At 39.5% G+C, this 21,554-nt stretch overlaps 1 protein-coding gene across 9 annotated transcripts in view; it reads right to left on the reverse strand.

Moving 5' to 3' along the window:
- PTPRM (protein tyrosine phosphatase receptor type M) overlaps positions 1–21,554 on the reverse strand; it is a 974,793-nt gene that overhangs the window by 641,877 nt on the left and 311,362 nt on the right. For all 9 annotated transcript variants that reach the window (XM_082259726.1, XM_082259728.1, XM_082259725.1 and 6 more), the window contains exon 3: positions 8,332–8,603. In XM_082259726.1, coding sequence (XP_082115852.1) covers positions 8,332–8,603 — 272 coding nt within the window. The remainder of the gene's footprint in view (positions 1–8,331; positions 8,604–21,554) is intronic.

Genomic DNA, 21,554 nt, shown 5'->3' on the forward strand with positions numbered 1-21,554 from the left:
ACTATCCCCCAATTTAACTGATCCCCAAAGGTTTTTGATTAAATAGCGGAATAGAAAATATGATCCAAAAAAAGTGTATGTATATCACACGTACACAACCACACTAGGCCCCAATTACTATTGTTTGTACCCCTAAAAGGCTAGATGAGGAGTAGGGGGGGTATGGAACAGGCAGCACCCTCAAATCTTCAGAAGTATGAGATGAACCCCAAAAACTTGGAAAGGTGGATCTCTCTCACACGTACCAACACAGACTATCCCCCAATTTAACTGATCCCCAAAGGTTTTTGATTAAATAGCGGAATAGAAAATATGATCCAAAAAAAGTGTATGTATATCACACGTACACAACCACACTAGGCCCCAATTACTATTGTTTGTACCCCTAAAAGGCTAGATGAGGAGTAGGGGGGGTATGGAACAGGCAGCACCCTCAAACCTTCAGAAGTATGAGATGAACCCCAACAACTTGGAAAGGTGGATCTCTCTCACACGTACCAACACAGACTATCCCCCAATTTAACTGATCCCCAAAGGTTTTTGATTAAATAGCGGAATAGAAAATATGATCCAAAAAAAGTGTATGTATATCACACGTACACAACCACACTAGGCCCCAATTACTATTGTTTGTACCCCTAAAAGGCTAGATGAGGAGTAGGGGGGGTATGGAACAGGCAGCACCCTCAAACCTTCAGAAGTATGAGATGAACCCCAACAACTTGGAAAGGTGGATCTCTCTCACACGTACCAACACAGACTATCCCCCAATTTAACTGATCCCCAAAGGTTTTTGATTAAATAGCGGAATAGAAAATATGATCCAAAAAAAGTGTATGTATATCACACGTACACAACCACACTAGGCCCCAATTACTATTGTTTGTACCCCTAAAAGGCTAGATGAGGAGTAGGGGGGGTATGGAACAGGCAGCACCCTCAAACCTTCAGAAGTATGAGATGAACCCCAACAACTTGGAAAGGTGGATCTCTCTCACACGTACCAACACAGACTATCCCCCAATTTAACTGATCCCCAAAGGTTTTTGATTAAATAGCGGAATAGAAAATATGATCCAAAAAAAGTGTATGTATATCACACGTACACAACCACACTAGGCCCCAATTACTATTGTTTGTACCCCTAAAAGGCTAGGAGTAGGGGGAGTATGGAACAGGCAGCACCCTCAAACCTTCAGAAGTATGAGATGAACCCCAACAACTTGGAAAGGTGGATCTCTCTCACACGTACCAACACAGACTATCCCCCAATTTAACTGATCCCCAAAGGTTTTTGATTAAATAGCGGAATAGAAAATATGATCCAAAAAAAGTGTATGTATATCACACGTACACAACCACACTAGGCCCCAATTACTATTGTTTGTACCCCTAAAAGGCTAGATGAGGAGTAGGGGGAGTATGGAACAGGCAGCACCCTCAAATCTTCAGAAGTATGAGATTGTGTTCACTGTACCCCACAAAGATTGAGTTCACTGCACCCCACAATGATTGTGTTCACTGCACCCCACAAAGATTGTGTTCACTGCACCTCACAAAGATTGTGTTCACTGTACCCCCCAAAGATTGTGTTCACTGCACCCCACAAAGATTCTGTTCACTGTACCCCACAAAGATTGTGTTCACTGCACCCTAAAAGGATGTTGTTCACTGCACCCCACAAAGATTGTGTTCACTGCACCCTAAAAGGATGTTGTTCACTGCACCCCAAAAAGATTGTGTTCACTGTACCCCCCCAAAGATTGTGTTCACTGCACCCCACAAAGATTGTGTTCACTGCACCCCAAAAAGATTGTGTTCACTGTACCCCCCAAAGATTGTGTTCACTGCACCCCAAAAAGATTGTGTTCACTGTACCCCCCAAAGATTGTGTTCACTGCACCCCACAAAGATTCTGTTCACTGTACCCCACAAAGATTGTGTTCACTGCACCCCAAAAAGATTGTGTTCACTGTACCCCCCCAAAGATTGTGTTCACTGCACCCCACAAAGATTCTGTTCACTGCACCCCACAAAGGATTTTGTTCACTGCACCCCAAAAAGATTGTGTTCACTGCACCCCAAAAAGGATTTTGATCACTGCACCCCAAAAAGGATGTTGTTCACTGCACCCCAAAAATGATTTTGTTCACTCCACCCCAAAAAGATTGTGTTCACTGCACCCCACAAAGATTGTGTTCACTGCACCCCAAAAAGATTGTGTTCACTGTACCCCCCAAAGATTGTGTTCACTGCACCCCACAAAGATTCTGTTCACTGTACCCCACAAAGATTGTGTTCACTGCACCCCAAAAAGATTGTGTTCACTGCACCCCAAAAAGGATGTTGCTCACTGCACCCCAAAAAGGATGTTGTTCACTCCACCCCAAAAAGATTGTGTTCACTGCACCCCACAAAGATTGTGTTCACTGCACCCCAAAAAGATTGTGTTCACTGCACCCCAAAAATGATTTTGTTCACTGCACCCCAAAAAGGATTTTGTTCACTGCACCCCAAAAAGGATGTTGTTCACTCCACCCCAAAAAGATTGTGTTCACTGCACCCCAAAAAGATTGTGTTCACTGCACCCCACAAAGGATTTTGTTCACTGCACCCCAAAAAGATTGTGTTCACTGCACCCCAAAAAGGATGTTGTTCACTGCACCCCAAAAAGGATTTTGTTCACTGCACCCCAAAAAGATTGTGTTCACTGCACCCCACAAAGGATTTTGTTCACTGCACCCCACAAAGATTGTGTTCACTGCACACCAAAAAGGATTGTGTTCACTGCACCCCAAAAAGATTTTGTTCACTGCACCCCAAAAAGATTGTGTTCACTGCAGCCCAAAAAGATTGTGTTCACTGCAGCCCAAAAAGATTGTGTTCACTGCAGCCCAAAAAGATTGTGTTCACTGCAGCCCAAAAAGATTGTGTTCACTGCAGCCCAAAAAGATTGTGTTCACTGCAGCTCACACACAGAAAAATGGATGTGGATCACTGACACCTGCCTATCTCCAATCCCACACCACACAGCAATATCGATTGTAGTTTGTAGAACACAGTTTCCCTAAAATTCAGCAGACTCTGTCCCTAACAGGATTGAGAAGAGATCGTAGATCAGGATTGAGTGCAGATTCACCCCACCCCCCACACAGCAATATCGATTGTAGTTTGTAGAAGACACTGACCCTATAATTCAGCAGACTCTATCCCTAAAATGCCTACAACTCGCCCTGCCTAAACACTCCGACCTGTCCCTCAATTCTATCCGGACACAAATGGTTTTTTCCTGCCTATCTTTCCCTAATCAGCAGCCAGCACGTTGATGTGTGCTCTGTCCCTGATATAAGCAGCATAATGACGCCGCTGCGGCTGCCTCGAACTTATAAAGACTTGGTCACATGCTTCAGACGGCCAATCACAGCTACTAAGACATTTGCAGGCATGGCTGGGATGGCTTAAGGCACACCAGTTAAACGATTGTTGATTGGCTGTTGAAAGCCCGCCATGAAAAGAGCGCCAAAGCATGCAAAACCCGGAAATAAAACGACCGAACACGGATTTTTACCCGAACATACAGTAAAGTGTCCGTGTCCGTGTTCGGGTACAAAAAATCCAATTATTCGGTACGAACACGAATAATACAGTCCGTGTTCGCTCAACACTATTCTTAACAAATCTTTATTAAACCAATTAAATGTGTACAGCTCAAATCAAATTAATTAGTTTGCTTTAAATGGAGGAAAGAGTTGGAACGGCACAGGCAACAGTATATCATGCAAAATTATATCATGCAACAGTATATCATGCAAAATCTCCTTTCCTATTCTTCTATGGCTTCATGCACACTAGAAAGCTAAAAACTGCTTTAGAAATGCTGGACAAAAAAATGCTCATGTTTTAGTGTTTTTTTTGCTGGTGTTTAGCAGTGTATAGCCTAGTGCAGTGATGGTGAACCTTGGCACCCCAGATGTTTTTGAACTACATTTCCCTTGATCCTCAACTACACTGCACAGTGCATGAGCATCATGGAAAATGTAGTTCTAAAACATCTGGGGTGCCAAGGTTCGCCATCACTGGCCTAGTGTGTAAGCTACGCTTAGTAGCTTCAGTGTTAAGGAGCGTCCTTAACAATAGATGAGTCATCAGCTGTCAGCAGGGTTCCCCGCTGAGAGATGAATGTAGAAAAAAAACATTGCCAGCAATAAAAACATTTGAAAAAAATGGGGTAACCCCCCAAATCCATACCAGGCCTTTTGGGTCTGGTATGGATTTTAAGGGAAACCCCACGCCAAATAAAAAAAAAAAACAAACAGTGTGAAGTCCCTTCCCCAAATCAATAACAAACCCTTAGGTTGGTATTGACTTTGAGGGGAACCCCACGCCAATAATTTTTTTACAAATGGCACGGGTCCCCCCCCCCCCCAAAATTCATGTCAGACCCTTATCAGAGCATGCAGCCTGGCAGGCTAGGAAAGGGGGCAACGAGCGAGCGCCCATTCCCCTCCTGAACCATACAAGACCACATGTCCTCAACATGGGGGTTCCTTGGGGCGGAGGGGGGGGTAATCACTGGTTGTTGCTGGCTGCTTAAAAAAAGAAACTCTGCTTAACGCTATGTTTAGAAGAGTTTAGAAGAGTTTGGGAGCTGTCAGCATTTTTTCTGCCAATACGCTGCTGCTTCAGAATGCACTGGCAGAGGGTTTTTTTTCTTCCACTAAACTCTCCTGCCAAAATGTTGATAAAAGCCCATGTGTGCATGAACACATAGGATAACATGCAGGGGAGTTTAGAGGCAGGTAAAAAAACTTCTGATGCCCAAAACAGCAGTTGTAAAAACGCCCAATGTGCATGAGGCCTAAAAAGTGTCACCATTGCCCTTTCTGTTTGTATTAGAGTGATTTTCCATGATTGCCTGTCAGAAAGTGAGGTTCAATTTCCCCATGGGGGGCACTTATAGCAATAAAATTTTACAGAGATCCCAATTCTATCCAAAAATTGTGGCTGGAGATGAGCTTTAAAGGATAAAGCCCATGTAATGCTCCCATGATGTGGTTATTTTTTTATCCAATGGTCACTAGCTGGGAGCTAAGGTGTTCTAGACTTTTTACCCTAGATTTAAAAGCCTAGTCACAGCAGATACTCTTTACAGATTTTTCTGCTTGATCTCATTATTCTTTTAGAAATATGTACATATACTGTACATTGTGTATATGCTCCTAATATGTATATAATTTATGCAAATAGTAATTAGTATGTAATTGATTACCTGTATAGACTTTCACTGCTCTTGCTGCAAGGGGGGTGGACAAGGGGGTTTGGAATGATTTTGCTATGGTGCCTGGGGATTTATTTTTCTACCCTTTACCATATAATGGTAATGTCACATCTTTTTCAATATCTGGATCAATCTATAATTAATAATAATATTACAATTCTGACACTCAGAAGGTCCTGGTTTCTTGAGACACTAACCCTTCCCACATAGCTCTTTCTCCACATACACTTCAATATCTGGCCTTGATACAAAATGCATTAGAAACTCTGTTTACAAGCTGCAAAACTGCATCAACTCATTAATCAGACACTAATGTGAATCCATGAAAAATGCGTATTGATCTGATTTTGCATCTCCCATTTTGTCACTGTTCTTCTACAAATAAAATGTGTATGTGGTGAAGTTTTCAATCTTCTAAAATGACAAACTATATTTTGAAGTTATAAAAAATGAGCTCTGCGCAATGCGATCAACAAGGTTTTTATGCATACAGAAAGCTGCTGCACATTGTCATAAATATATTACTGTTTGCACTGACTTCAATAATACAGCATTGTAAATGAACGGGATATGATATAGATTAGAATGTCAGTGTATTTGTAATTGTGGGAGAGAGCAAAGGAAAGAAAGAGAGAAAACATCCCCACTGAATACTGTCATCTCTAAAACAAAACATACCTTATTACATATCTGTACTGATTGTATGTGATAATACTGAATAGCAAAAGGACTAAAGTGAAAGTTAAGCAATTTTTTTCCATTTTCAATTACTGCTCCACCTCTTCAATGTGCCTCACCTTTGGGTTAAGCTGGGTACATACAGGCCAAAAACTGCCCGGTTCACCAGAAACCGGATGACTTTCGGTCAGTGTGTACAGCTGTCTATCCAACAGAAGTCCATCTGATGGCTGGCTTTTACGGAAGGGACATGCTTAAAAACTAGCATCTGATCAGCACTTGCAGCCTTTGGATCTGCGAATTCTGGCTGGATGGAGGTGGGGGGGAGGGGGGGCGTTGAGGTTTGGGCAAGAGAGCCTTCCTGCTGTCAAAATTCAATAGGCAGCAGGGAACATCACCGCACCAACATCGCTTGTGTTTGTACGGCAATCTGTCCGTTTTTTCTTTGTTCAACCTGCTGGGTTGAATGAAAAAATAGTATTCAATGGGTGTACTGATAGGCAGCACAATAAAATGGCAGTGGTTTTGAGGCATCAGTGGTAGCACACCTCAGATTGAGCACTAGAGGTGAAGCCCTCTATTAGCATTGGCTCCAAGGCTCTTGTGCTTATCGCTGGGTTGTGATGGGGCTCAGGAAAGTATTAGGGGGGCTGCTGCACACAGAAGTTTTTTTTACCTTATTGCAGAGAATGCATGAAAGTAACAAAGCTTGATCCTTTACAACCATTTAAACATAGGTACTAGGAGCTACTTAACTGAGCTAAGTCTTTAGTCTTCTGACTTGACTTTCACTTTAAATTACTGTAGAACAAAAGGCAAACACTTTTTAGTTTCCCTTTTGGATAGAGTTTGGGAGGGTTGTAACTCCTGTCGGGTTTTATGTTGTTATCTGTGTCCCGTTAGGAAGTTTGTCTTCACTTCCTGTCCCATAGCCAAAACAGGAAATAAGAAGAAATCTCTCCAAAGTTATGGAATCCCCAGTTGTCACCAGAACTAAAATGCCCATTGGAAAATTTCTCCTTCATCTCTTTTCTTGTGAAAACTCAACATTTGGAATTTACTTTCACTCTCTGAGAAAACGGTATAGAGCAGAGTATCTCAACCGTTTTTCCAAAAATTATGGACAGTCTCAAGGCACCCTTTAAAACAATGGACAGTCTCAAGGCACCCAATTCTAAAATGTAAAAAAAAACGATTCTAATAGTTTTACATAATGCGGCAGCATTGACACACGTAGGACGCCCAACGTTTGAGGTGATTTATTCTTCCAAAGCAAATACACTTTTGCACACTGGTACTGACTAGTATTCCGGTGTTTACCCTCTCCACCAGTTTCTCTCCATCACTCAGCATGTGACCCCGGTGTTGACGGAGAGGGACAGGGGAGGGTCAAGCAAGGATGCTGTGCAGGCGACCAACACCCTTCTTATCAACACTGATGACATCACTAGTTGTTAGGTCGCCAGTGGCTGGAAGGTTTAAATGGTTCACAATAAAAACCTGTGGCTTTGTGTAACTAAAAGGCAGGCTTCATCTACCTGCTGGCTTGAAAAAAATTTTGGCCAATTTTTAGGCATTTTACCAAGGCACCCCTGAAGTTACATTTGCCTGAGAACCCTGGTTGAAAAAGGCTGGTATAGAGGAAACATAGAGAGTCTCCCAGAAAGCACTGGGACACAGTCTTCCATATAATTGTGTTCAAATTATTCTCAACTCTATCCTAAAGGAAGAAAACACTTATAATACTGTATCAAATATACTTATAAGCATTATGTACTTTACTACATTTAGATATTTATACACAAATATATTGTTTTTTCTGTGTTGTTCTTGTGTCAAGCATATTACAGAAATCAAAGTGCGTCTGATTTCCTCTATATGGTTTACTGGAGTGATAAGTACATCAGTGTGATACTACACATAAGCTGGCCATACATGGATAGAAAATTGTTCGAAAAAACTGCTCATTAAGATCTGTTGAACGACTGTGTGTCGATCAGGATCATTGTATCAAATTGTTGTCCACATATTATTGATTGTTAATATCATACATGGTACATTTTTTGTTGATCAATGATCAATGCACATGCGCTGCATGTTTTTGTTTAACTATTTACGATCCATTTCCTACTAATGTTTAGAAAATCGTTCAATTACGCAACAAGATTCCAACATGACGGATTCCTAATTTGGCATAAAACTTTGCATTTCCAAAGTTGAAATGCGCCCACTAATGTTTCTAAAGTAGAATGATCGGACTTATCAAATGCATTTTAGAACGATTTTCTATCCATGTATGGCCAGCTTTACGATATGGTCTAAATAAAAGTAGATGCTCCTTATCTTACATTCTCAAACAATAGTTTTTATCATACCTGGTAAAAGTTGGGCCAGAAGGTGCTTATTGCCAGTTCTGCTCGATTCCACATCCCAGTTGCTGGTCCTGATATGTTCCACACGGGGCTTCCCATTACCCCATTATTTTCTGTGACATAGATGTTTAGTAGTCCAGGTAAGGCTCCACTCTTGCTCGACACAAAGTAGTGAAAGTCAATGCAATGTGTGTCATTCTCTTTCAGCTGAGGCAATAACAGAAGAGACCTCTGCCCAGCCAACTTTCCAGATGTATTTACCATCATGAAAGACCCTGAAATTGAAAAAAAAATGTAAAGTCAGAATATTTGTAACAGATTTACTTACTACAGTGCTTTCCAGCATCTATGGGGAATCAGCTAGGTATGGAACATACCTACTTAAACCATTGGTCCAAGCAGGACCAATGTAACTATGTAAAAATATACATACTAGGAAATCAGCTTTAAGGATGACAATACTTACTATATTAGCTACAGCATTTTCACTCTTCTATTGCATAACCTTAAGATGGACTACACCCAGCCATGCCAACATACAGTGAGCTGGCTCATAATACCATAGCCATTGTTTTTGGCAAACTCATTTATAAGGCTCATATTGAACTAAAGGCATGCAGACATTGCAGCTTTTCTTATTACAATGCTGAAATGTATCAGGTCAATATAATGAACCTGCCCCCGTTCTGAAATCAAAGCATATTTTACCTTTTGTAGCCAAAATTGGATAATACCTACTTTAAATTTGTTACAAGTTTCCATTCACATATAGGTATTATACACAAAAGCAAAATATTAATATATTGCAGTTCCCCAATCCCTAAAAGTTGTGGATACATTAGTTTTATTTTTTAGCCTTTTCCCCCCTTTATTTTCACCTGATGATCTGGCCAGAAACACATTTCCTGTCCCAGGGTGCCTACACTCTGGTTAAAGGAGGGGAGAGGGTAGTGTTAAATGGATTATCAGATTTAGATACTCTAACAAACTAGACCCAAACCCAAACTCAGTAACGGCTTACAGTAACACTTCTGCTCCTTTTAGGATAAAAAGTAAAGAAAATAATAAAAATAAAAAAAGAAAGAAAGAAAGAAAGAAAGAAAGAAAGAAAGAAAGAAAGAAAGAAAGAAAGAAAGAAAGAAAGAAAGAAAGAAAAAAAGAAAAAGAAAACTATTGCAGCCATCATAGTACTGATAAAGTGCACTATATAATAAATGTTTGTTTTTAGTTTAATACATATTTTTTAGAAATTACTGCTTGACTTTTTTGCTTTCTTAACAATCCTTCTCCCTTCTATGTAATGGTAAGATGGGAGCTGAGGACTTAGGTTTATCATAATTAACCCTGTGTGTACTTTGTTGGCAGATCTGATTATGAGTTGTAAACTAGATTTACACACTGCCCTAACAGAGGGATAAAGGTCTCAAGGAGTGGGTGGTACACTGTATAATAATGCAATTAAAAAACAACAACAAAAAAAGCTGTTCCTTTAATTTCACTTTAAAAATGTTCAGAACACACTGCACACTGCCTTTGGAGTCCTATGTATGAACACGCTTCAAAGTAAAAACTAAAAATATAAGAAATAATTTTTTATGCTATGGCTACTTTTACTATGGTATGTTACCTTGTATGGTATTCACTAGTTTTTTCTCCATTTTATTATTTTAATATACAGATTAAGTAGGGTATATTTTGAGCAGACATCCTTCCTTTTAAAAGCTTTCACTCCTGCTGCTAGATGCATTAAGAAAATTAATCCATCTAAGGCGTTTGTTCTAAAAATGCAACGCATTATTTTTATTACAGTCTTCATACCCTTCATACTGGATCAGCAAAGTTTCAAAATCCATTTCATGCACATTTTACATTTAGGTCTAATAAACAAGCGAGATGGGAGAGAAGAGGGATAAATGCGGACTGTGACTATGTGCTAAAATCAAAACTTTTTGCATATTAAAAATAAATTGTTTCATGTTGCCAGTTACAATTTATAACCAGGACTGGAAGAGAAGAATCTAGTACTTACAAATGCATATCTGAATGACTTAATAAAGGACAACTCTAATACTATCCTGGAAACTTTGCATCTGTACAGACAGGCAGGGAATCTACTTGCAGTTGGCTCACACTAGAGTGAGCACACTGACCACACATCCAGGCAACCTCTGCTTACTTATCAATTAAATGTGTCTATGCAACTTAGATTTAGCCTTGCCCTCTTATTAACCTCCTTGGCGGTATGACTCTTTCGGATTTTAGGTGCTGAAAGCGGTACCATTATTTTGCATGTAATTCTTGAGAATGAGCAGCCCAAACCAACTATTTACATATTTTTTTTTTACTGTGCGTTCTTCTTTATAACATCTTGGGTATGATAAAGTTTGAAACACAAAATGTATCAATTATAATATAATAAAAAACTATAAATAAGTTAAAGTATGTATATATATATATATATATAATATATATATATATATATATATATATATATATATATATATATATACTGTATATATATATATATATACAGTATATATATATATATATATATATATATATATATATATATATACTGTATATATATATATTATAGTATATATATATATATATATATACATATATATATATATATATATATATATATATATATATATATATATATACACACATAAAAAGTACAGTAAAGCTGCAGGAAAGGGCACTGGGGGCAATGTAATGTGAATTTATTTTATTTTGAATAGTATCAGTGTGTTTGGTGTGTTTTACATTTGAATTTGCCGCCAGTTCCACCCCCCTGCGTCACGTCGCAGGAGACGGAAGCCGGGGCACGGAGATGATCGGGAGGAAGATCCGTTGCCACATACCGCTCGCATACATCGCTGGATCCCGGTGACAAGGTAAGTAACCTCTTTTACAGGATCCAGCGATGCTTCTGGTGGTACCCTGAGTGTGGCTCGGGGGTTACCGCTTTTGGCTCTGAAATTTAACCCCAAGCCACGCTCGGGAATACCGTTAAGAAGGTTAAATGATATTAGTATTTGAGGAGGACCTTAACTGTGGTAACAATAAAGTAAACATCTCCTGCGCTCAAATAGTACATATAGGCCAAAAAGGCCAAAAAGGCATTGGCTATATTGTTGGCCTCTGAAGTCTTGCTGCCCTCTCAGGATGATGGGTATCCACACAAACTGAAAGCAAAAAAACAAGAGAAGGGCGCACCAACCTAGTGCAATACCATAAGATATTTATTAACAAATTTTTAAAACCACATCATATATTCTACTCACAAGAGTACGCTATGTAAAAGCGATAACCAAAAGAGTTCCTTCGGCTGTCCAGAGACCACAAGTCTATGATACTTAGTAATGGCAGGCAAACTTGTTTTTTTTTTGCTTAACTGTGGATGATGTGCCCAAAAATGGCATTCAGAAGGCAACGATTAGTCATCAATATTCCCCAAAGTTATTACCTTTTTTATCACTTGACCCTCTGTAAGCTCTATAACGATCAGGGCCCTCCGATTCCTCCTGTATTGAATTGTATCGTAACTGTACTGTCTGTCCTTATGTTGTAAAGTGCTGTCTAAACCGTGGGCGCTATATAAATTCTTTATAATAAAAAAAATAATAATAATTAATATTTCTTGTGGCCTCCTTGTGTCTGTCTGTTTCTCCTTTCTTGGCTTACTATGTCTTGTTCTGCACTGTTTCTCTGTGTGAGGTGGCCATCTTGGTAGAGGCATGGCTGTGCCTCCTCATTTCAGAATCTCCAGCAAGGAGAACAGTTAGAAGCACATTCAAATTTCACTACACACCTCCTGAGATTAGCAGCCTTAGGCAGCAGTACCTGAGATTCACACAGCAGCTTTACAGCTATGAGGCTTTAGGCACAAGAACACATTTACATGCCATGAAAGTACACCGCTGTTTAGACATAATGCAAGACAAAAGGTAAATAGTCAGAGTGAAGCTGAGGCACAATTAACATTTCTTGTCTAGATGCTCGCTATACCTTAGAAAGTTTTGCTGTCTCAGTTTAGTTCAATCTAACATACTTGGCCAAACATGCCAGACCTGAATAAACTCAGACAAATTCAATATAAACACCCATTCAAGTAAATGTAAGCATTGCGTAACCAGATTTCCACATCAGTTGGATACTGAATAAAATTTGCGTGTAAATATATATTTACAATAAAAAGAAAAGAGAAGGCGCCTGGCCCTTTAAATAAAAGATTGTTGAACCTGCTGCCCTTTTAATTGTAATAAAACAATAAATAGGTATATATCATAGGTAAAAAGGCGCTGGTAATCTTAATATATCACGTGTTATAAAAATTAATAGGTGATTTAAAGTGTAATATATGTGATTAAAAATTGCTACAAATATATATATGATCTACTATTGGTGCAATTAGCAAAGAAAAGTGCATACCAGTGCAATTTCAATTCAGAAGTGTTTGTGCTTCTCAAAGTAAATTAATCCACAAAGGTGTGGATCAGTGAACCAATAAATAGATATATAAAGAATTCCATACAAAAATCACATAAGAATATATAAAAATATAAATATATAAATGTGCTCCAAGTAGTGTTTAAAAGTCCAAGCAATAGCATGCAATCAAAATTGTGCTTGGTGAATTCTTATTAATCCCTTCACAGTGCTCCAGGTGCTGGGATGTGACAACCGTGACCTCTTACCAGCTAGCAGCAGGTCACAAGGACCCCCAACGCCTGTGATCCCTTTATTGGGTGGATCAGACCTCTCCTCGATTGCTTGGATCTCTGGCTCCTATATTACTCGAGTTGGACCATGTAGTCCCCCCATACACATAAAGATATAGAAGAACAAATAGCCTCCAATAGTGAAATACTGTTTTATTCTCCAAAAAACATACACTATAAGGTGACAATTAGCCTCTTACTATTTGTTGTGCCCTCCTGGCACTGGGCAATTCGGCAGTACAAAATCGTTTTTTTGGGTCTTAGGAAGATATTCTCCGGGGATCTGCAGCACCCTGTATCTCCTTTCCCCCTTTCTTTGTATTGCGGCGGTGGATGTGTATCCCAGCCTCTGTTCTGAATGCCTCTGTGTGTTACTTCCGGGTTAGCATTGACCACAATGCATTTCGCTTAACGGGCGTCCTCAAACACTTCTGAATTGAAATTGCACTGGTATGCACTTTTCTTTGCTAATTGCACCAATAGTAGATCATATATATATTTGTAGCAATTTTTAATCACATATATTACACTTTAAATCACCTATTAATTTTTATAACACGTGATATATTAAGATTACCAGCGCCTTTTTACCTATGATATATAAATATATATTTACACTGAACACAGTTATAAACGCAATACTTTTGTTTTTGCCCCCATTTTTCATGAGCTGAACTCAAAGATTTTCTATGTAGACAAAAGACCTAGTTGTCTCAAATATTATTCACAAATCTGAGTAAATCTGTGTTAGTGAGCATGTCTCCTTTGCCAGGATCCATCCACCTCACAGGTGTGGCATATCAAGATGCTGATTAGACATCATGATTATTGCACAGGTGTGCCTTAGGCAGGCCACAATAAAGGCCACTCTAAAATGTGCAGATTTATCACACAGCACAATGCCACAGATGTCACAAGTTTTAAGAGAGCGTGTAATTTGCATGCTGACTGTCCACCAGAGCTGTTGCCCTTGAATTGAATGTTCATTTCTCTACCATAAGCCGTCTCCAAAGGCGGTCCAGAGAACTTGGCAGTACATCCAACCGGCCTCACAACCGCAGACCATGTGTAATCACACCAGCCCAGGCCACATCCAGCATCTTCACCTCCAAGATCATCTGAGACCAGCCACCCAGGCAGCTGCTGCAAAAATCAGTTTGCATAACCAAAGAATTTCTGCACAAAGAAACCAGAAACCGCCTCAGGGAAGCTCATCTGCATGCTTGTTGTCCTCATCGGGGTCTCAAACTGACTGCAGTTCGTCGTCGTAACCGACTTGAGTGGGTAAATGCTCACATTCAATGGTGTCTGGCACTTTGGATAGGTGCTTTCTTCACGGGTAAATCCCGGTTTTCTTAGATCTTTGAGTTCAGCGCATGAAAAATGAGGGCAAAAACAAGTGTTGGGTTTATAATTTTGATTAATATATATATATATATTGATCAGCCATAATATTATGACTACTGACAGGTAAAGCAAATATCTCGTTCCAATGGCATCTGAAAATTGGTGGGATATATTAGGCAGCAAGTGAACATGTTGTCCATGAAGTTGATGTGGTGAAAGCAGAAAAAAATGGGCATCGCAGTTTGTTGTGTATGGGACTGTGAAACACATGGTGACCCATGTCCACAGCCAAAAGCTGTAACCCATGTCCACAGCCAAAAGCTTCTACAATGGTCAAATGATAAGTGAATTAAAACACTTTCGCCAAACAAACAATGTGAAATATAAAAATATGGATATTACATTTTAAAATAGAACTGCTGCTGCTACAAACTCCTGGGGGTGAATCACTGAGCAGAAATAAATACTGGTAAGGTAGTGGAGCATATATTTTTAATACTTTTAATATTTTCCTAATTATAAGCTTACCTATTCATACAAAGGTATAATTTATTATTATTTTATTATTTGTGTTTATCAGTTTTGGGAACCATTTATTTATATATTAGGTTGGGAATGCAGATGGTTTACAGCTTTATAGTCCCACAGCTTATTGAATGTCCTTCCCGATAGGATTTGTTTTTCAGTGGACAATCAAGGGTTTATTGGTGGGATATTACCGAGAGGTTTATTCGATATGACTGTCTGTTTTATTGGGGAGGAGAGACCAGAAGGTGGGCTCTCAATCTGGAGTATATTTACAAGCTTGAAGCGACGTGCCCTCAGCTTCCGATGACGTAAAATCTATGACGAAATGTGTCAAGCTGACACGCACGTCGCCTCGCTTTGAGTATAGCCTGGAACGCACGCTGCACTATGAACTTCTGGAGCGGCGTGGGTTCCCTGTACATTGTGTGGGCAACCCACACGGGAATTCCTAGGCTTGAAACAGAGGGATTTTTAAAAAAAAATTTCTGCAACTTATTTATTTCCTGTTACGCTTTATGGGGCAATTTTTTAATAAACTGGATATTGTATGGATATTACACAATGAAAAGCCTATCTCTTGTGTTCCTTAAAATCCGCATATAGGAACATCCTCTAAAAGAACGCACGGACTGCTGGACCAGAGATCACAGGGCTCTCCCAAGCCCTATTTGATCTTTTTTTGCCATAAGGTAAAAGAGATCAACAACATCTGGTGAGTTTGTATTCTCTCTAATCCCAATATACACAGGGGGTGTCACCATAACTATTGGTTCGGGTAGACAGCATTTTGCACCTTTAAGGACAGTACTCACTTTGTTGAAATATAAAGGAACCCTCACCTTTTGTGGTTGAACTCCTCCTTTGGACTGTGATTGTACTTTTCCTATTTATTCGGACTGGATTCACACCTTTTATCATATATTTAAAATTTGTTTTGGAATGTATTTTGCACATTTTTTTATATATATATAATTTTTGGAATGTATTTGCACAAGATATTTCCTAATGCATTGTAATGTATTTTTATATATCTATTTGCACTTGAGCACTTTATCTGTAGCACCAGGAGTGATTTATTTAGTTTGAGGAAATGGCATTGCTATTTATTTCTGCTCAATGGTCACATGAACATCAGAACTGGACTACGGAGCAATGGAAGAAGGTGGCTTGGTCTTATGAATCACGTTTTCTTTTACATCGTGTGGATGACCGAGTGCATGTGCGTCACTTACCTGGGAAAGAGTAGGCACCAGCATGCTGTATAGGACGGCAGAGGCAGTGTGATACTTTGGGAAATGTTCTGCTGGGAAACCTTGGGTCCTGCTATTCATGTGGATGTTACTTTGGTGTGCATGCCTTATTGGGTCAAAGCAAAGCAAAAGGGGGCCATACTCAATATTAGATGGGTTGTCATAATGTTATGGCTGACAGGTGTGTGTGTGTGTGTGTGTGTGTGTGTGTGTGTGTGTGTGTGTGTGTGTGTGTGTGTGTGTGTGTGTGTGTGTGTGTGTGTGTGTGTGTGTGTGTGTGTGTGTGTGTGTGTGTGTGTGTGTGTGTGTGTGTGTGTGTGTGTGTGTGTGTGTGTGTGTGTGTGTGTGTGTGTGTGTGTGTGTGTGTGTGTGTGTGTGTGTGTGTGTGTGTGTGTGTGTGTGTGTGTGTGTGTGTGTGTGTGTGTGTGTGTGTGTGTGTGTGTGTGTGTGTGTGTGTGTGTGTGTGTGTGTGTGTGTGTGTGTGTGTGTGTATATATATATATATATCATTCACAGCTTTCAAATTTGGGCTCCCTCTCAATTCATATCTCTGGCATTCTTCTACATAGCTCCCAGTTGGGGTGACCAAACCAGTCAACTGAATAAAACTTACAGAAATGAAGACTTCTCTACAATCAATGTCTGTTGCACAAGTTCAATAAAAAACCCAGCACAATGGAGAATTTTTAAAATTCCAGAACATAAAATGCCAATCCTTTGTACCTTCAAAAAGCCTACTCATTGTGGCAGTTTTGTAATAGTACTGTAGATACAGGCTGACAAGTGTCACTTTAGCAAACCACAAGCCAAATAAAAAGGAGTTAGTGGGAAGAAAAGGGTGTCAACATAGTATTTTTGATTGTCTATTAAACAATCACATAATATATCCTTCCTGTTGACCAATAACCACTTATCATGTATGCCTATTTGAGATTAGCAAATGGAAATGGACAAGGCAGAATTTGTCTCAACAAAATTTGAAAAAGTTTGAATTCTCCTCAGGTCACCCCTATTCTCATGTACAGTATCTATTTCTACAAGCAGGGAAATTCTGCTTACCTATCCTTATTCATTCAAACAGAGCCGTGCCCACAACAATCTGAAGAACATATGAAAATATGCTGATGTGCAAACTTCCCTATTTAAAGGATGCTGGCATGTTACCATAGGGAGCAGAAGTACAGCTGTCAAAGACTAATAGATCGAGCAGAACACATGGTATGCACCCTGAGAATAAAATACTGGGGGTTGATTCACTAAAACCGGAGAGCGTAAAATCCGGGGAAGCTCTGCATAGAAACCAACCAGGTTCTAATATTTTTGTTTTTTGTCAACGCTTATTTGAACAAGCTGAAGTTAGAAGCTGATTGGCTACCATGCACAGCTGCACCAGATTTTGCACTCTCCAGTTTTAGTTAACCAATCCCACTGTCTTCTATGTCCTGTGGTGTAATGTAGCCTCTTGATAAATACAGACTTTCGTATATTACAGAATAGTCCATGCTGTCACAAATAGAAAATCAACCCAGATCTCCAATTCCACATGTTTGAGAAATCAAAGTAATGATTTTTTAAATATTTGCTTATCTCTAAATTCTGAACTGTTAACTGCATTTAAAAAGAACAGTTCCGGTCCTTGTGAATCAAAATTATTTCATGCTATTACTGATGACAAGTTATTTGTTCAGCATGTGCATCGAGACAATGCAAGCTTCCAAGCCAAACGCACTATCTGAAGCACATGCCTATTATATAATGTAATTTCCATAATCCCCTCAAGCTATATCTACATGGTATTGAAAAGAATTGTGACTTGTACTCAATTTCATGAGATAAGACCCAGAGGCTGAGCCCCTTGCTCTCTGCTGCCTTAGATCTAGATCAGTTTTTCTGTTGTTTGCCATATCCATTACTCGGGTCGGATCCAGACAGCATTGTCACACTTTATGTGAATTTGATTTCACTTTCAATGGATCTGAATATGATGACTTGCTGGATATTTGCATAAACATATAATACAATAAACAAATGTATTTTGGGGATGCTTACACACTGAACCCAGTGTTCATCAATCATCACAATACAAACACAAATGGGTTTGCCCTCTGTTAATGGTGTGAAGCCTATTTCTATCAAACCCATGCAGCAGCCAGTCATCCTACTGGCATTAATAAAGCAGAAGTCTACTACAATGTATAGAAAACAAGTTCAATTCTGCCATAGCCGAACAGACTGTCACTCACTACAAACATGAATGACGCTTATTAATGGCAGTAAATACAAGAGGATTTAAAGAGGTAGGTGAGTTAAAGACAGATCATGAATAATAACCAAAGGTAACAAAGTTATTAGAAAAAAATCTGAAATGGCACCAAATGAACAAGCAAGATTATATAGCAGTTACTTAGTATAACCAACTGTAAAATAGCTCTTAGTAAAATTGCAAGACACCCAACATTTCCAACATTTATCTTAGCAGACAGTACTGGGCTCACAGTGCAGAATTTTGGTCGCAGAGCTGTTAGCATAAATGTTCTCGACATCATGCCATTTTAATAATAAAGTCTTCAGCCTTTTCTGAGGATAACATTGGCATAATGTTGTTCTTTTTATTCAGTGAACAGGAAAAAAGTGCCACTGAGGCTGTTGTAGGCATTGGCCAGTGTCATTGGCTAATCTGATGTATGTACTGGGTTATATTGATGAAGGAGCAAGAGACCAAAAGGCTGGCCATGGATCGATCAGATCACCAGCTTATCGAAAAAAACAAAAACAAATGGATTGCCCCATCCACACAAGCGAGTTGAATGGAGGAATCCTCCTTGCTGTGCTATTGTATTCTGACAAGGGGTCTCCTTTACTGTCAAAATACGCTGATCTGGACTGCAGCCAAGTGGCTGCACACGCTAACTGAATGAAAACATTCCAACATTCCTGTTTGAGAAAAGTCGAGCATTAGTTCAACTTTTTTCAAGAGGAAATGCCCATAGATGGATTGAAATTCAAACCATTTATGGTCAGCTTAAGTGTTATAAAAACCATATTACCCTTCAATGTTGAATGTTTTGTTTAAGGTAAATGACATCCCAACCCAACCACAAAAATGTATTATACTGTGATACTACATAATTGTACTACACTCCTGAGATGTGACAGACAGATTTTTTTTCTTATGCATTCGTTTTTTGTTTTTTTTTAGAAGGTCTGAATTTTTTTTAGGAAACAGTACAATGTGTACATTCTCAGGAATACAAGTTGTACTTCATAGTAAAAACCCTGGTGGTATGGAGACATTCCAGTGACAATCTGAAGAAAAGCATTAGTGGCAGCAGTGTAAGCCAGGCTATGCTACCATGTCCACTGAGATAGAAGGTGGACCACTGAGACTTCAGAATGGCTCAGAACGTTTCCTGGTGTTTCATTTTTATTTAACCTAAATAAGGAAGTGGATGGTAATAAGAGTAGGTAACTGCTCCATTCCATCAAGTTAAGACTTGAAAGAAAGGGCTGGAAAGAAGCTGTATTCCTCAGTAAATGTGTAGTCTATCCAGTGGAACCACATGGCCTAGAGGTTGTGTAACATCATAATCCTCGCAATGGTGAGTTGGGTTTGGTCAGTGCTGGCTCAGGGCCATGCTGACCAATGAGATCCTCTCAAAGTCCTCTTTATTCCTGCACATCCATGTCCACTGAGACAGGGGGTTGACCACGAGGCCTTTTTTAAAATAGCTCAGAACGTTTCCTGGTGTTTAATTTTTATTTACCCAAAATAAGGAGTGGGTGGTAATAAGTGTAGGTAACTGCTCTTGTGGATGGAAGAAAAAGATAAGGAAACAAGAAGTGTGGGGTCGGGGCTAGGTAAAGTAGAATTAGTCTTAGTAATTGTCAAGGCTATGGGAGTGTGGTGTGGAAGGGGGATCTAGATAAGCACAAAGGGGCAAAAAAAAGTAAAAGAAAGGCATACCAGATTGAGGTAGCCAGGGAAGCCAAGGAGTGAGCATGGGGCTGTGTGAAAAATGCAGGCAGATTGAGAAATTGTTCAATTGGTGTGTAGTGGGCATCACATCAGGGCTAGATAAAGTGGGATTGGCAAGAAGCTGTTTATATCTTTCAGTGAATAGGGTAATTTATCAGGTAGAACTACATGGCCTGCAGGTTGTGTCGCATCATAATGCTTGCAATGGTGAGTGGGCATTGGTCAGTGCTGGCTCATGACTATGCTGACCAATGAGAATCTCTCAAAGCCCTCTTTATTCCAGAACTGTTTCCAAGAAGAAGGAAGGGTGCAGCAGAGTAAGGTTTTAAAATACTCGGACTACTACATCAGCCACAGTGGGCAGTGAAAGATAATTTTCCAATTAACTAAGTGCAGTCAATAAAAAGATGAACTAACCTTTCAAACAAATACTTTCTGGTGAATCTGTTGCAAAGTTTCTTAGCTGGAAATCCTGCCAGTAACAGTTCTACTTGCTGCAGGATGGCAACAGTGCTATCAGCCTACTTATTTCATTAAGTTATCTATCTCATCTGCACATGCTTTTTGCAGATCTGTGGGGTTTTTATTTTTTATCATTTTCAGCTGTTTAAAGCCCCGTACACACTACAAATTATTTTCGTTCAACCCACTGGGTTAACAGTTCAGGTTGGAGCTGATGTACTAGCAAGTAGGTGTTAGTACAGCAATCTCCCCTGCTGTGCTATTGTGTTCTGACAGGGGGACGGCCCTCCCACCAGAACACTCTGGTCAGCGCTCTCAGCCATTGGTTGAGAGTGCTGACCAGGAGACGGTCGGCAGACTTTTTATTCATCACCCTTCGACAGAAGCCAGACCAGCTACTGTACACATGGGCCGAACAATGCCATTCAGCCCATGTGTACTAGGCTTAAAACATTTTAAGCACTTAATACAAATTATTATTAAAAGTAGAATTCCAGACTTAATTTCACTTTAAAATTTGTTGGGCTGAATGGCAGAAAAGCCAAAATCTGTTTAATTCCAGCAGTAGATAATAAGCCACCCATACTGCCTTTGGAAGACAGCGCTGCTTGCTATATGTAGCTAATGCTAGATTGGCCCAAACATACTATTTTGAAAGTGAAATTAAACCTGGAATTGTACTTTAAGAGTCTAGAAGGTTTTGTTAAAATACAACTTAATCTTCCACAGATTTTATATGTTAAGTAGCTGTAGATTCATTGCATGCTTTCTGAATTCTTAAAAATATCAATAGACAAAGCTGTACTTCAGATCATTTGAAGTTCATTATCCCCGGTATTAGAAGGTTAGCTAATACCATGGTGTTAATGGAGGGCAGGATATCATTTGGGGCTTCAAGTTTCCGGATTTCCCTCATCTTTTTGACTAATCCTTTGT

This window comes from Pelophylax lessonae (genome assembly GCF_965119305.1).
Source record: "Pelophylax lessonae genome assembly, chromosome: 5".
NCBI lineage: Eukaryota > Metazoa > Chordata > Amphibia > Anura > Ranidae > Pelophylax > Pelophylax lessonae.